The 17,209-nt window shown below is 50.3% G+C and overlaps 1 protein-coding gene across 1 annotated transcript; it reads left to right on the top strand.

Annotated features, from left to right (window-relative positions):
* Positions 1-16,862, top strand: HSD17B14 (hydroxysteroid 17-beta dehydrogenase 14). The gene is made up of 9 exons (XM_059999249.1): positions 1-545; positions 1,054-1,091; positions 1,206-1,289; positions 1,811-1,877; positions 5,505-5,596; positions 15,960-16,064; positions 16,314-16,381; positions 16,498-16,594; positions 16,685-16,862. Exons 1-9 carry the CDS (start codon positions 458-460, stop codon positions 16,856-16,858), a joined length of 813 nt encoding a protein of 270 aa, XP_059855232.1. The 5' UTR covers positions 1-457; the 3' UTR covers positions 16,859-16,862.
* Positions 16,863-17,209: the final 347 nt, after the last annotated feature.

Consider the following 17,209-nt stretch of genomic DNA (forward strand, 5'->3'; position numbering starts at 1 on the left):
TTACGCTGGTGTCTCTGAGGGGTAGAGCCGGAGTAGTGGGCTTCTGGGCCCCGAGGGAGGAGGGGACAAGGACCTCGGACTTGTAGGTCTGAGGAAGGAGGAAGCTCGGGGTCCAGGTTACTGGTTCTGAGGGAGGAGGGGGCTGGGGACCAGGATTCCTGGATCTGAAAGAAGAGAAGACTAGGGACCTGGAGTTTTGGGTCCGAGGGCAGAGGGGGCGAGACGGCAGGAATCCTGAGTTTGAGGGAGGAGGGGTTTGGGGATCCGGACCTCTGGGTCTGAGGGAGGACGGGGCTGGGACCAACCTTCCAGGCTTCTGGCTTTCCTGGCAACGGCCCCCAGGGCCGGGCTTCCAGGATCCAGCCCCTATTTACCGTTCGACCCCACGACCTCACCGGATTTTGAGGTGGATAGAATCCTGGAGTGAGTGACAGAGGGAGAGACAGTCTCACGCGGAATGGCAACGGGAACGCGCTATGCTGGGAAGGTGGTCGTCGTGACCGGGGGCGGGCGCGGCATCGGAGCCGGGATCGTTCGAGCCTTCGGTGAGTGGGGTCTGGCTGGCTCTGAACGTTGGGAGTCTGGGAGAGGAGGGACCCTCGGGGGCTAATTAATGGGTGTGGAAAGAAGTATCTTCTGTACTGGAATCTAGATTCTTATCTTATAAAATCCCATTTGCAAAGTTAATGAAAAGATAGGCAGTGGTAGCCTGGGGCCTGAGATTTTGGCGGATTTCCAAACGCCATTGACTCGCTTTCGGCGGGTCTCAGTAATGGCTGCAAAACGGGTGGTTTGGGGGAACATGCCTCTTGCAGATTTAGGGTTTACTCTGGAACCCGGGGATGGAGGCTCAGGAGCTCCAGCAAGCACCTGGAGCAGCCAAGGAGAATATGTGTCAAAACTTCTGCCCTTTGTCCTAAGGGATTATCATGAGACTTTGGGGTCACGAGGGGAGCATAGTGGGAGACGGCCCCACTTCAGGTGGCCACTAGAGGGCACCAGAGGGCTTCGTAAAGGCCTGTGCTGGGTTAACCATTCTCTTCCCATCCTCAGTGGAAAGCGGTGCCCAAGTGGTTATCTGTGACAAAGATGGTGAGTGAGGGTCCCTCAGTCCTCACCCCCACCCCTCCAAGAGGAGTCCGGGTCCCCAGACCCTTCCTCCCTCTGACCCAAGAGTCCAGACCCCCAGCCCTTCTCTTCCTGCGGAGTCCGGGGGTCGGGCGCTGGAGCGGGAGCTTCCTGGCACCGTCTTTCTGCTCTGTGATGTGACTCAGGAGGAAGATGTGAGGGTGAGCGTATTTTCTGTCCCTACCCCCGGTATCTCCACTTGTTTCTCCACCCCGCCCCAGGCTTTTGCACATGCTGTTCCCTCTGCCTTCCCCCCTTCTCCTGGCTAAATTGTACCCGTCCCAGAGGTTTCAGCTCAGTATCATTTCCAGGCTTTCCCTAACTCTGCCGACCAGGTCCTGTGTCTCCTGGGAAGATTCTCCTTTATCTCCCACTCCCTCAAGGCTCTTGTCACACCTGTCATGTGGATTGGGACAAATAAATTCCTCACAGTGAGTCTCTTTCTGTAAGAGTTTTTCTCTTTCCTCAGGGTTTCTGGTCTTTCTCTTTAGCCAGTATCTCTGACATCTACCCCCGCACCCCAGTCCCAGGTCTCTGGAGTAGTGACCGCAGTGTGAATGTCACCAGCCCTCTGGTGTCTGGCCCCTCAGCTGTGACTCCTGTCCCCACCTCACTTTTGGACCCTCGGCTCCAAAAGGCCTGGTACCATCACTGCTCACTCACGAGATATCTTTCTCCTCAGACCCTCATTTCTGAGACCATCCACCGTTTCGGCCGCCTGGATTGTGTAGTCAACAGCGCTGGCTACCGTGAGTCATGAGTCCTGAGGGCTGTTCTCCACTGGTGTCAACCCACCTCCTGGCTTCCCACCCCAATGCTGGCTCTGTTCCATCCCTGCTGTGTGCCCCCAGGCCTGTGCCCTTAGCCCTTTTATGCATCCGTTTCTACATCTCTAAAATGAAAATCACCATCCTTGTCATCATTATAGGGTCGTTGTGAGTATGGAATAGTGTAACTGCTCAGCCTCATAATTGCCAGAACTGTCTTGGGCACATAGCTGCCATCTTGTAGCCTCAGTTTCTTATCTATGAAGTGAGGCTGATGGCCCTTTTTCCATGACTGAGGTGATGTACTCTCTACACGTGGTCTATAGGGCTTGGTGTGGAGGCTTTGAAGGAAAATTGCCATCAGCTTCCTGCTTACCCTTCGTAAGAATGCCTCACGTTGGTAAACCAAGGCTCAGCGAGGTGAATTGATTGGACTGGGGTCACACAGCAAGGCCGTGGTAGAAAGAAGCCTCTCTTATTGGCTGGGCAACTTTGAGCAATTGACTTACCCTCTCTGGGCTGCACTTCCCTTCTCTGTTGTAAGAATTTAGAGACGGCAGATACTAGTGCATCCTTTCTCTCTGTGTCCTTGATCCTTTCAACAGATATTTGTTGAGCATCTACTATGCCCCACATTCTGTCCTAGGGACTGGGGATTTAGCAGTGAACAAAACTGACCAAGCATTCCTGTCCTCATGGGATTCACATTGTAGAGGAAGGAAATAGACAAGAAAAGACAGATACAGTTAATCCTCATTATTTGCAGATTCCGTATTTGCGAACTCACCTCCTTGCAGGGTGGGTTGTAACCCCAGAATCAGTACTCACTGCGCTTTCCCGGTATTCACGGACATGGGCAGAGAGGCAAAAATTTGAGTTGCCCGTAGCACATGTTCCCAGCTAAGGTCAAACATGGTGATGCTCTGCCCTCTGGGTTTAGCTTTCAAACAGAGAGATGCCCAGAGGTGGAGATGGGAGAGGGCAGTGTCTGTAAGGAGCTCCCGCTGGGGCCAGCTGGATGGGTTTGAATCCCAGCTCTGGCATCTGTGAGTGGGGCAGCCTCAGGCAAGTCACTTAACACTTCCTTATTTGCAAAATAAATAAAATAGAGTCTGCCAGTATGGGTTGTTTTTTAGGATTTAAGATTATAATATTTATGTTAGATAGCCATATAACTATATACATATACATATGTACATATATACGTACACATATATGTCCTGTCTTAGTCTGTTCATGCTGCTATAACAGAAATACCATGGACTGGGTGGCTTAAATGACAAACATTTATTTCTCACAGTTCTGGAGGCTGCAAAGTCCAAGATCAAGTCAGAAGCAGATTTGGTGTTGGGTGAGGGCCTGCTTGTTGGGGCCTTACATGGTGGAAGGAATGAAGGACCTCATGGGGGTCTCTTTTATAAGGGCACTAATCCCATTCAAGAGGGAGCCATCCTCATGACTTAACTCCCACAGAACCCCACCTCCAAATACCATCACATTGGAGGTTAGGATTTTAACATAAGGAATTTGGGGGGCGGGACACAAACTTTCAGTTAATAGCATGTATATGTTATAATGTAATATTATATACATGTATTTCCCCTAGGAGCAATGGGTCAATAGTCACTAATTCAGTGTTCCCTGTGAGTTTGTGGACTATAGCTGCCTCGAATAAGGATAATTGATTGTATATATTAGCATGTCTGGTACTAATAAAGACTATGAAGAAAAATAAATCTGATTGAGGGCTTAGAGAATGGCAGGGGCTGTTTTGTACAGAGGGTCTGGGGTGGATTCTCTGAAGATGTTTGAACCGTTCTCTGAAGGAAGCAAGGCCATAAGCCCTGGGTCTCCAGGAGGAATAATCCAATATTTCATTAACTTTCCATTATCTTGTTTCCCATCTCTCTGTCCCTTCATCCACTTTGACTCTTAAAGCCTTTGGAAGGTTCAGGGTCCATTTTTCCCAGTTTCTATTTTTTTTTTCCTGTTCTTACTCCTATCTTTCCTGCTTCTTTTCTTCTGAATGTTGATTTGTCTGTCCCTCTTCCATCCACCCAGTTCTTTCTATTTTTTTTTTAATATTTATTTATTTGGCTGTGCCGGGTCTTAGTTTCGACACGTGGGATCTTTTAGTTGTGGCTTACAGGATCTAGTTCCCTGACCAGGGATCGAAGCCAGGCCCCCTGCATTGGGAGTGCAGAGTCTTAACCACTGGACCACCAGGCAAGTCCCCTCTTTCTATTTATTTAACAAACACATTTATAGTACTAAGTGTCAGGCACAAATATTGACTTGTGAAATTTATAAGCCTAAGAACAAAGTGTTATCCTCATTCTGCAGATGAGGAAACAGGCACAGGGGGCAAAGTGACTTGCCTAAAGTCACACAGCCAAGAAGTGTCAGAGCTAAGATTTGAACCCAGGCCTTCCGGCCCTGAGACTGTTTTTTTGTTTGTTTTTTCTTTTGATGCTCCTTTTAATTTTTTAAATATTTGTTTATTTATTTGGTTGCACCAGGTCTTAGTTGCGGCTCCAGGGCTCCTTTAGTTGCGGCTTGCCAGCTCCTTAGTTGCGGAATGCAAACTCTCAGTTGCAGAATGCAAACTCTTAGTTGCGGCATGCATGTGGGATCTAGTTCCCTGACCGGGGATCAAACGTCGGCCCCCTGCATTGGGAGCGCAGAGTCTTATCCACTGCGCCACCAGGGAAGTCCCTGCTCCTTTTAATTTTTTTTAATTGAAGTATAGTTAATTTATAGTCTTATGTTAGCTTCAGGTGTACACCATAGAGATTCAGTATTTTTGCAGACTATATTCCATTATAGGTTATTTCAAGATAATGGCTATAATTCCCTGTGCTATACCATATATCCTTGTTGCTTATCTACTTTATACATAGTAGTTTGTATCTGTAGTAGTTTGTATACTCCTGATTTGTCCCTCTCTCCTTCCGTCTCCCCTTTGGTAACCACAAGTTTCTTTTCTATATCTGAGTCTGTTTCCATTTTGCATATATATTTACTTGTATTATTTGTTAGATTTCACATATAAGTGATATCCTACAGTTTTTGTCTTTCTCTGACTTATTTCACTAAGCATAATATTCTCTAGGTTCATCCATGTTGCTGCAAATGGCGATATTTCATTCTTTTTTTTTTTTTTTTTTTGCGGTACGTGGGCCTCTCACTGTCGTGGCCTCTCCTGCTGCGGAGCACAGGCTCCGGACGCGCAGGCTCAGCGGCCATGGCTCACGGGCCCAGCCGCTCCGCGGCATGTGGTATCCTCCCGGACCGGGGCACGAACCCCGGTCTCTCAACCACTGCGCATCGGCAGGCGGACTCTCAACCACTGCGCCACCAGGGAAGCCCCCATTCTTTCTTTTAAGGCTAATATTCCAAGTGTACATACAAACCACATCTTCTTAATCCAATTTTGAGACTACTTTTTTAGTAACCACCATGCAGCCTCCTTTCCTTTTCAGGACCCTTGACCCTCTTGTCTGCCACTCCTCCCCCCTGCACCCCGCAGTGCCTATTTCCCTTCCCTGCTCTCCTGTCTTCATGGTTCCCTCATCGTCTGCTCTCTCTCTCTTCCACCCCCACCCTTAGATCCACCTCCGCAGTGGCCCGAGGAGACCTCTGCCCAGGGCTTCCGGCAGCTGCTGGAGCTGAACCTGCTGGGGACGTACACCCTGACCAAGGTGAGCAGCCGCCTGACAGTGAGATTGTCAGACCCACTTTGTCTCAGAGCCAAATGTTTTCTGTGCCTTGCTTTGATCTTATTCCAGAAGGACTCCATTTTTGTAGAAAAGAAATGCATGCAGATCCCTACAGCTGGCCAAAGCTACCTGTGTTGCTACATAGCCCAGTCTTCTTAGGAACCTTCCAGAACCTTCCAAAGTGGTGTGGTGGTAGTGGTGGGGGATGTTAAGGATCTGGAGAAAGGAGTTAGGACAAGGAATCAGTAATAGACAGTCACAGGTTTGCTACCCAGTGAATAGCTATCAGGAGCAAAGAGTATCTCCTTCTACCTCTACGCCTTTCCTCTGAATCTTCCCCAAATCACCTCCTACTCACTATCTCAGTTCAAATACCATCTCTTCAGAAAGGCCTTTCCTGACTACTCGCTCATATGGCAGCTACTTGTACATATTCGTTCTCTATGATAACAACTTATTTTCATCAAAGTACTTTTTATTTATTTATTTAATTTACCATCATAATACTTTTTTTTTTTTTTGCTGTGCTATGGGACTTGTAGGATCTTTGTTCCCCGACCAGGGATCGAACCCGTGCTTCCTGCAGTGGAAACGCAGAGTCCTAACCACTAGACCGCCAGGGAATTCCCCATTATAATACCTTTTAAAAATTATTTATTTATTTTTGGCTGCGTTGGGTCTTCATTGCCGCGCACCGGCTTTCTCCAGTTGTGGCGAGCGGGGGCTACCCTTTGTTGCAGTATGTGGGCTCCTTATTGCGGTGGCTTCTCTTTGTTGCGGAGCACGGACCCTAGAGCGTGCGGGCTTAGTAGTTGTGGTGCACGGGCTTAGTTGCTCCGCGGCATGTGGGATCTTCCCGGACCAGGGATCAAACTTGTGTCCCTTGCATTGGCAGGTGGAGTCTTAATCACTGCGCCACCAGGGAGGCCCCTATTCTGTCATTCTTGTTTCTTGTTGACTCCTCACTTTTTCTTTTCTTTACCTTTTGTGGAGTATTTGAAAGCAAATCTCAGATATCATTATTTCACCCATAAATAAAATAATTCAGTATGATCTTTACTAGATAAGGGTTTTTTTAATTTGTTTTTTAAGTGTGTATATGTGTGCTCTTTTAGACTGGGTGGGTGGTCAGAAGGCTTCTCTAAGAGGTGACATTTGAGTCAAGACCCCAAGGAGGTATGTGGGCAATTGTGGTCCAGCAGAGGAGCAGCCAGTGCAAAGGCCCTGGGGTGGGAGTGCTTGGCGTGTAGGAGGGACAGTGAGGAAGGCAGCGTGACTGAAGCAGACGAAGCAGGGAGAGGCTGGAAGTTGAGGGCAGATCGTGCTGGGTCTTGTAAACCTTGGAGAGGACTTGGGTTTGACACTGTCTGAGCTGGGAGCCATAGAGTGCTCGGAGCAGAGGAACTCAAACTGTTGTAAGTGGGATCTGGTGCCGTCTGGTGGCCAGGTGGGGAACAAAGTGGGGGGCAAGGGCAGAGGCCAGGAAGCCAGTGAGGAGGTGACGATGGGATGGTCCAGGCCAGAGGAGGTGATGTTGGATCCCACCAGGCTGGTGGCTGTGGATTTGGTGAGAAATGGTCTGATTCTGCATACATTTTTTCCGTAAGTTTTTCTGTTTATTTATTTATTTGGCTGCCTCGGGTCTTAGTTGCAGCTCGCGGGATCTTCGTTGCGGCGAGAGGGCTCTTCATTGCTGCTTGTGGGCTTCTCTCTAGTTGTGGTGCTGGGACTCCAGAGCGCACAGTCTCAGTAGTCGCGGTGTTAGGGCTTTCTAGTTGTGGCACGCGGGCTTAGTTGCCCTGCGGCATGTGGGATCTTAGTTCCCTGATCAGGGACCAAACTCGAGTTCCCTGCATTGGAAGGCGGATTCTTAACCACTGGACCACCAGGGAAATCCCTGGATGCATTTTAAAGGTAGACTTTTTAAGATTTCCTTATAGACTAGATGTGGCGGCCGACTTAAGAAAGAAAGGAGTGGGTGGGGTTTTTGTTTGTTTGTTTCCCGCAACCCCAATCCCCAGCATCTGGCAGGAAGGCGTTGGCATCTGCTGCCCTGGGGAAGCCTGGGGAGGAGCAGGCGGGGCGGGGGGCTGTCGAGTGAGAGATGCCCACCAGACATCTGTGTGCGGGCCATGGGTCTAGGGCAAAGGTTGAGGCCTGGAGACATCAGTTCGGAGCGCACCAGCTTGAGGCTAGAGGAGCTCAGGAAAGCGAATGTCAACAGAGGGGAGAGGGGCACGGAGTGGGTCAGGGGTCACCTGTGTGGAGAAGCTCAGGTGCTTCCCCAGATCTCATCCGAGATCCAGGTGAAATATCCCCAGGCAGTCGGATAATCTGTCTCTCAACCAATCAACCCTGGCTCCTGTCCCCAGTTTCTGTTCACCTTCTAAGATTGGCCCCTCCTGGGAATTCCCTGGCAGTCCAGTGGTTAGGACTGCACGCTTTCACTGCGGAGGGCATGGGTTCAATCCCTGGTCTGGGAAGTAAGATCCCGCAAGTCAGTGGTATGCGGCCAAAATAATAATAACAAAAGATTGGCACCTCCGTACAATAAGGCATGCACACACCACAGCCCGTAAAGGGTAAGTGCGTGTGTGTATTTTTTTTCCCTTCCTTGGCCGTGCCGACGGCATGTGAGATCTTAGCTGCCCCACCACGGACCGAACCTGAGCCCCTCGCACTGGAAGCAGGGATCCTTAACCACTGGACCACCAGGGGCTTCCCGTGTGTGTGTGTGTGGTTTTTTTTTTCTTTCTCTCCTTCCCTCATTAATTGCCTAATTGCCAGCATTTTTAAAAAGAGAGAAATTTCTCACAAACACCTGGATTTCTGGTTTCTCTTGAAAAGTTGGCCAACTGCATCCATGGCAAGGGCTCCCCACTGTACCCCAATCCCCAGCTCTCCCTCCTTGGCCTCCTGACCCTGTTACCTGTGAGTGGCTGGTGCAGAAGCCTCACATGAGGGTCTAGATCTGGGGTCCACCTGCCTGGGTTCTCTGTCCCTTCCTACTTGTAACATCAGGCAAGATTCTCAGTCTCTCTGCACCTAGGTTTTCGCATCTGTAGAAGGAGGCTAATAGTGGTAGTAATTCACAGCGTTGTCCTGAGAATTGAATGAGATTAAATTAAATACCCACAAAGTCCTCAGAACATACCTGGCACAGAGGTTTCTGTCTGCAAGGTATTATTGTTTATCGTGAACCTTGCCCCATCCTGTTTCTTGTGGCCGATCCACCTCACTCGGTTTGCAGTCTCTGAGATACATATTGGGCAAATGAATCCTGGGAGAAGTAGAAGGGAAAAGGTGAAGTTTGAGCTCGACCTTGAATGGGAGGGAAGGAAGTAGAGAAGTAGGACACAGGGTGTTTCACTTGCCAAAAGAGTGTGCAAAGGCCCTGGGGCAGAAACAACCTGGGTGTATTTTAAGAACAGGAGAACCTCCATCTCCTTCTCCCTTTAGCAATTATAAGCATTTTGTTAAGCTTGTTCTATCCATTGCCTCCTGCCATCCCCTACCCAGATATCATATAATTTCATTAGTAAGAACTTCATAAATACTACCAATGGATTAGAACGTTTATTTATTTTTATTTTTTTTGCTGTACGTGGGCCTCTCACTGTTGTGGCCTCTCCCGTTGCGGAGCACATGCGCCGGACGCGCAGGCTCAGCGGCCATGGCTCACAGGCCCAGCGGCTCCGCGGCATGTGGGATCTTCCCGGACCGGGGCACGAACCAGCGTCCCCTGCATCAGCAGGCGGACTCTCAACCACTGCGCCACCAGGGAAGCCCTATTTATTTTTATTTTGACATAATTTAAGACTTATTTAAGACTTATTGCCCGGATAATACAGAGGAGTCCTGTACACGCAGACTCCCCGTTGTTAAGATTTTACCACATTTGCTTTATTCTTCTATCTCTCTATTTGAGAGTAAGTTGCAAGCATGATGTCTATTTACCCTTCAGTGCTTTGGAGGGTATTTCCTAAAAACTAGAACATTCTCTTACACAGTCATAGTAACATTAACATTGATATCATGATCTTAGCTAATCTAGAGACTTTCTTATTCAGATTATTAGAATTCTTATCACGGTACCGTGGCCACACCTGTGTTAGTCGGGGTTCCCCCAGAAGCAGAGTCCAGGTGGGGATTGAAAGGCAGGATGGATGGAAGGCGATCCCAGGAATTGCTTCCTTCAGCCTGGGGAGTAGTTGCTAGGCTGCTGATGAAGGGCGTCACCAAGCAAGTTACCACCAGGTGGGGCACCATCCCCTGGGGGCACTCTGGGATTCAGCGAGAAACATGCACCTCAGAGTCATCCCCCTATCTAAGAGGCAAGGGAGAGCCAAATACTGTTTTAACTTAAAAATACATTTGGGGGGGGGGGGGTCTTCCCTGGTGGTCCAGTGGTTAGGACTCCGCGCGTTCACTGCCAAGGGCCTGGGTTCAATCCCTGGTCTGGGAATTAAGATCCTGCAAGCAGTGTGGGGTGACCAAAAAAAAAAAAAAATTTAACTTCATGTTAATAATTAAAATTAAGACTTTTTTACATGATCAAATTACTATTAGATCTCCTAAGAAAATTAAGTCATTTCTTAATACCATTTCATACCCAAGCCCTATTTAAATTCACCCAGTTTTTCGCAAATGTCTTATTATAGTTGGTTTGTTCACACCAAGCTCCAAAGTCTGCCGATTGCATTTGGTTTTTCAGAGGGCAGAGACTTTTGTCTGCTTCTTCCTGCCTCTATCCCAGTGCCTGTTGTAAAGCAATTTGTCAACATGTGTAAGTTGCTGCCATTATCACCATTGTCATCATTATAACCATCACCACCATCATCATCATCACCATCATTCCCATCACCACCATCATCATCATTAACATCATCATAACCATCTTCACCATTATTGCCATCACCACCCTCATCATCATTATAATCATCACCACCATGGCTCCCATCACCCTCACTGTCATCATTATTAAACCATCATTACCATCTTCACCATCATTACCGTCATCATCATTGTGACCATCACTACCATCACCATTATCATCATCATTATTTACCACCATCATCATGACCATCTTCACCATCATTGCCATCACCATCATCACCATCATTCCCATCACCACTATGACTGCCATCATCATCATCGTCATCATTTACCACCATCATTACCATCTTCACCATCATCGCCATCGTCACCATCATCATCATTATAACCATCACTGCCATCATCGTCATCGTTATTAAATCATCATATTACCATCTTCACCATCATTGCCATCATCCCCCCATCATTATCATCATTACCTTCATCACCATCATCATCATCACCACCACCAATGTCCCTTGAAAGCTCTTTAAATGTTGATTCTGGGACCCCAGGCCTCCTGAATCAGAATCTCTGGGTCTTTGGCCTCCCTGGTGGATTCTGACACAAGCCAAAGTGAGCCATTCCCTAGGCTAGAGAAAAAAACAGAGGAATTAGGGATATTTATATCGTTAAGGAAATGAGATCTCGTCAGTAGGGATCGCAGAAGATGTTTGAGCACAGGAGTGTCTATTGTAGACCCTCAGAGCTGGATTGGTTCTTAGAGACCTATCCATTCGTTCATCTATTTAGTCATCAAAGACTGACCAAGCATTCGTAGGTGCTGGGGATACACCACGTGGTCTTTGCCCTTGTGGAGTTTATAGTCGTGGGGCAGCCAAGTGTTACTAAATAAACAAGAGACGAGTGTATATGGGTGAGTGTGTTCTGGTGCTGGTTTGTTCTGGCCATCAGGGTAGGCTTTTTGGAGGAAGTGAAACATGAATGACATTAACTAGGGGAGAGGTGGGGCAAAGGGAGGGAGTCGGGCCATCAAGAGTCCGGTGGGTCCTTGATGGAGCTACACGGAGACGCAGGTGCTCCTGGCAGAGAACAGCCCGTGCAGAGGCCTGGCCGTGGGAGAGAGTTAGGAGCTCTCAAGGTGCTGAGTGCCGTGAGTGAAGGGGGTGGTACAGGAAGGGGTTGGGGGGCAGATACATCGGGCTTGGATGGCCATGCCGAGGCATCTGGTCTTGACCTCAAGAGCAACAGGAAGCCATAGAAGGTATTTGAGCAAGGAAGGGATGTGAGCCCATTAATACTAACAGATCATTAGTAGTAACAGATCATTCTGTCTCTTGTATGAGGAACAAATCTGTGGGCAAAGTGGGGTGAGAATTTGTATCAGGAGATGATCGTACTTGTGCACGTGAGAAGAGATGGCCTTCAAGGCCTCACACACTCTGGCCCCTGTTGCTCCTCTGATCTCACTTCCCACCGCAACGGCCTCCTGGCTGCCAAACACACCCAGCCTGGTTCTGCCTCAGGGCCTTTGCACTCGCTGTTCCCTCTGCCCAGCATGGTTTTCTCTAAGAAATGCCTACAGCTCACACCTGGACTCAAAATGCTCAAATCTGGGACTTCCCTGGCAGTCCAGTGGTTAAGACTCCAAGCTTCCACTGCAGGGGGCATGGACAGGTTCAATCCCTGGTCCAGGAACTAAGATCCCGCAAACTGTGAGGAGAGGACCCCCCCAAAAAGAATGAAAAAAAACCCCTCAAATCTCACCTTCCCAAAGCCCTCCCTTGGGCACCCTGTTTGAAACTGCACCCAGCCCAACACTCCCATTCCCCCTCCTCCTGCTCTCCTTCTTGTTTCATATCCCTAATTACACTCTAGAACATTTCATAGTGCACTTGTATCTGTTTCTTGCTGCCTCCCCATGGAACTTGGGCTCCATGAGGGCAGAAATCTCTCCCGGTCTTGTTTCCTGCAGTGTCCACAGCATCTACCCCAGTACCTGGCACATAATAGGTCCTCACGAAATGTCTGTGAAATGAATTAACAAGGTGGAGGGAATTGTAGAGATTCAAGAGCTCCTTGGTGATGGGTCTGATGAGGAACTGAGGGTGAGGGAGGCTCTGGAAGACCCCCAGATCTCCTGGGTCTCCGGCTTGAGAAACTGGGTGGGAGCGGGCCCCATGTCAGAGGCTGGGAACCAGGAAGAGGGGCAGATTTTAGAGGGAGACAGTGGGGTAAGTTTTGCACTTGAGACACGGAGATGAAAATGCCCGAGGGGGCCAGGTCAGGAGCTCCAGAAGGGGGCTCCAAGGGCGATTTAGGAGATGCTGGTGGAAACTCAGTAAAGTGGGGGGTTCCCACGGCAGGGCGAGGAGAGCAAGAAGCAGACCCAGGAACCTGAACATTTAGGAGACCTGGAGTCAGGCCAGGGAGAGCCTGCAGGAGTTCTCTGAGCGAGCCAGGCTGTTTCAAATCGGGCGTCTGAAGGGAGGAAGGGAAAGAGGGACAGGGAGAGTCAGCAGGTCTCTTACCAGCAGGTCCCTGATGCAGCTACACAGAGGTACAGGCGACCTTGGCAGGAGGAGTGGGGGAGGATGCCTGCCAAGGAATGCCTTGGGTTAGGGCTGGAAAGGGGCCACAAGGAGCATGGGGCAAATATTTATTGAACGCTAGCTGTGTGCCCAGTGCTGAGATGAGGGTGGTGAATGAACCCGTCTCAGCCCCCATGGACCTCACCTTTGCAGGTTGGGGGAGGGGAGGGAGTTAAACAGCTGGGCAGGGAGTGATGAGGATTAAGGAGAGAAATATGGCCAGGGCAGGGCCTGGGGAGTCAGGGTTTCAAGGCTGGTGAGAGTGAGGGGAGACAGGGAGGAGGACACTTAGAGTTGTCAGAAGTTTCTTTTTTTTTTAAGATTTTTTTTTTTGCGGTACGCGGGCCTCTCACTGTTGTGGCCTCTCCCGTTGCGGAGCACAGGCTCTGGACGCGCAGGCTCAGTGGCCATGGCTCATGGGCCCAGCCGCTCCGTGGCATGTGGGATCCTCCCAGACCGGGGCACGAACCCGTGTCTCCTGCATCGGCAGGCGGACTCTCAACCACTGCGCCACCAGGGAAGCCCTAGATTTTTTTTTTTTTTTTTTTTTGATGTGGACCATTTTTAAAGTCTTTATTGAGCTTGTTACAATATTGCTTCTGTTTTATGTTTTGGTTTTTTGTCTGCCAGGCACATGGGATTTTAGCTCCCCGAGCAGGGATCGAACCTGTACCCCCTGCAGTGCAAGAGTGGAGTCTTAACCACTGGACCGCCAGGGAAGTCCCAAGTTGTCAGAAGCTTTTATTTGCTTATGGGTTTTGGTCTCAGATGGCCAAGCCACAAATACTGGCTCGTGACCGATCACATGACCCTCTGAGCATCAGTCACCCTTTCGCTCCTCAGCCTCCTCACCCGGAGGAAGGCGCTGTCGACTAGACCTCATTTTAGGGTTGTCGTGAGGATTAAATGAGCTAATCTGTGTAAAGAGCTGAGAACAGGACTTCCCTGCTGGAGCAGTGGTTAAGAATCCGCCTGCCAATGCAGGGGACACGGGTTGGAGCCCTGGTCCGGGAAGATCCTGCATGCCGCAGAGCAACTAAGCCCGTGCACCACAACTACTGAGCCTGCGCTCTAGAGCCCGCAAGCCACAACTACTGAGCCCGTGCACCACAACTACTGAGCCTGCGCTCTAGAGCCTGCGAGCCACAACTACTGAGCCCATGTGCTACACTACTGAAGCTCGCGCGCCTAGAGCCCGTGCTCCGCAACAAGAGAAGCCACCACAATGAGAAGCCCGAGCACTGCAATGCAGAGTAGCCCCCCTCACCGTGACTAGAGAAAGCCTGTGCGCAGCAACGAAGACCCAACGCTGCCAGAAATAAATAAATAAATTTATAAAAAAAATAGCTGAGAACAGGGGCAGGCGCATAATAGATCCTCAATAAATTCATTCATTGATGCCAAAGATATTTATTGAGCACCTACTATGTGCCAGACACCTTAGTATGGGGGATGAATCAAAATAAGAAATTCCAACCGTCCCTCATAGGTTTTTGCATTCTGGTGGGAGAAACACAGAATAAACAAATAAGCAAGTAATAAAAATATATATGGCATGTCAGAAGGAGGTGTGTGACACAGGGAAAAGGAATCAGGAAGAGGGCTGGGGACCCAGGGGTAGGCAGGTTGCAGTTTTAAATAGAACAGTGAGGGAATCCTCATTGAGAAGATGACATTTGAACAGGATTTGAAGTTGCTGAGGGGATAGTATTGTCCCACTTTAGCCCTGAAACTATGGACCGAATGTCCCATGTCCCCAGAAAACTGGGGAAAGTTGGTCACCCTAGGACTGAGTCACATGCTGTGTCAGGAGAAACATTCTGAGCAGAGGGAACAGCAAATGCAAAGGCCCTGAGGTTGGAACTCGGGGAGTGTTTGAAGATAGAGCACTGAGGACAGGGTGGAGGCTGTTTCTGAGGGAGTGGAGGTTAGAAAGAGCTGGTGGGGTGAACCGGAGAGAGAGAGTTAATTTAGCTTCCCATTCTGAGTATCCCTTGGGTGAGCCAGCCTGTGCCCATTAATCTTTCATGGCAGGAACAGTCCTTGCCCAAGGCAAGCAAGGGGAGGGATAGAATTTAAGTTTATTCAAGGTCATGTGTAATGGAAGAACAGAGAGACCGACTGGGAGGGAGAGAGAAGGAAAGGGAGAGAGAGAGAGTTGAGAGTTAGTTTAGGGACCTCCTGATAGCCAGGGGTTGCCAATTCTGTTGGCAGAATAGGGAGTACATTTCATGAAGTCTTCCCATGTCACATTCTGACCACAGAGCTTTCCCTAAAACTCAGAGAAACCATCTTCCCCTCCACGGATAAAGAGATTCCTCCCAGTTTTGTAAAATATGCAGCCATCTTGGTCTCTCTTGCATTTTCCTATCTTGTTATGGACAGTTTTTTTTGTTTGTTTTTGTTTTTTGCGGTACGCAGGCCTCTTACTGTTGTGGCCTCTCCTGTTGCGGAGCACAGGCTCCAGACGCGCAGAGTCAGCAGCCATGGCTCACAGGCCCAGCCGCTCCACGGCATGTGGGATCTTCCCGGACCGGGGCACAAACCCGTGTCCCCTGCATCGGCAGGCGGACTCTCAACCACTGCGCCACCAGGGAAGCCCTGGACAGGAGTTTTGAGTAATATACAAAAAGGCCTAGAGAGAGACACAGGGACCCTGAGAGAGGGGGACAAGGACACAGAAAGGGGAGGCAGAGACAGAAAAATCCCTTCCAGACAAGGAGAGACTCCTTAAGGGGTGAGACCCAGAGGCCCTGGGGCAAACCAGAGAAGGTGCACCCAGAACCCTGGCTGCTGCCCCTGCAGGTTCCCAGATCAACTAGTGAGCATACCCGGGAGATGGCCATCAAGATGCATTTCAACGGGGCAGGCGGAGATCCAGGGGCTTGGGTGGCTTACTCTGCTTTCTGTCTCCCCAGCTCGCCCTCCCTCACTTGCGCAAGAGCCGCGGGAATGTCATCAACATCTCCAGCCTGGTTGGGGCAATTGGCCAGTCCCAGGCGGTTCCCTATGTGGCTACCAAGGTACACCACCGAGGTAGCCTGCCCCTTCCTTCAGGAACCTCAGCCCTGAGGCATGGCCACCTGTGACATGTTGTTATACATCAAGGGTCTCCCAAGAGACAGAGCCTGGTGCAGCCCAATGAAACCTGCAGGGAGAGCGTGACTTCCCTCTTCTGATGCCCCTGCTTGATGCCCCCTGGTTGGGAGGAGAGGACAAAAGGAACCTCATCTTCTCTGGTCTGAACTTTCTCCATGTCCCGTCTTCTGCAGGGGGCAGTAACAGCCATGACCAAAGCCTTGGCCCTGGATGAGAGTCAATATGGTGTCCGTGCCAACTGGTGAGCAGCTCCACATGGGCTGAGAGCCTGCTGGGGGAGCTGGGGAGACTGGGAGTGAGCCCAGGAGGCAGTGTTTGCGGCAGACTTCCCCGACCCCCTCTCCTGCCTCACCCCAGCATCCCCCCAGGAAACATCTGGACCCCACTGTGGGAAGAGCTGGCAGCCTCAACGCCTGACCCCACAGTCACAATCCGAGAGGGCACGCTGGCCCAGGTAGGAGTGGGAGCCAGGGCCAGGTGGCATGGGGGTGGCGGTCAGGTGGTGGCTTCTCTTGACCCTTCTTTTCCCCTTGTCTCTCCCCAGCCCCTGGGCCACATGGGCCAGCCAGCGGAGGTGGGGGCTGCCGCTGTTTTCCTGGCCTCCGAAGCCAGCTTCTGCACTGGGATTGAGCTGCTAGTGACTGGGGGTGCGGAGCTGGGGTATGGGTGCAAGGCAGGTCGGGGCACCCCCGTGGAGGCCCCCACCATCCCTTCGTGATCTCCCACATTTCCACTTGGGCTTCCCTGACTAGGGCTCTCCCACCCAAAACTCAGTCTCCCAAATTCCAGCCCCCCCCCCCCAACTCTAGACATCAAGCCCACTTACCAATGTGCCAAACCACCGCACAGGTTCCCTTAAAAGCGCTCTGCAGCCAGAAGGAGGAAGCCATCATTACATTTATTTTCGGCCCTTTATGAGTCCTATCACACCAGGACCCCGTCCCCCCGCCCCACCCAGCCCCACGCATTCCCACGCGTGGCCTGGACCCGAGGGACTACAACTCCCGGCAGGCTCTGCAGCAGGAGCCTGTAGGCAGGGTCTCCTGGGAAATGTATTGCAGGTCGGCTT

The sequence above is a fragment of the Delphinus delphis genome, chromosome 20 (genome assembly GCF_949987515.2).
Source record: "Delphinus delphis chromosome 20, mDelDel1.2, whole genome shotgun sequence".
Classification (NCBI taxonomy): Eukaryota; Metazoa; Chordata; class Mammalia; order Artiodactyla; family Delphinidae; genus Delphinus; species Delphinus delphis.

Bases quoted from the DNA above. Each gene is read 5' to 3' on its own strand.
- HSD17B14 (XM_059999249.1), top strand. From the start codon at position 458: ATGGCAACGGGAACGCGCTATGCTGGGAAGGTGGTCGTCGTGACCGGG. The intron at 1,092-1,205 runs GGTGAGTGAGGG...TCTCTTCCTGCG, and splicing joins TGGTTATCTGTGACAAAGAT to GAGTCCGGGGGTCGGGCGCT. The intron at 5,597-15,959 runs GTGAGCAGCCGC...CTGTCTCCCCAG, and splicing joins GGACGTACACCCTGACCAAG to CTCGCCCTCCCTCACTTGCG.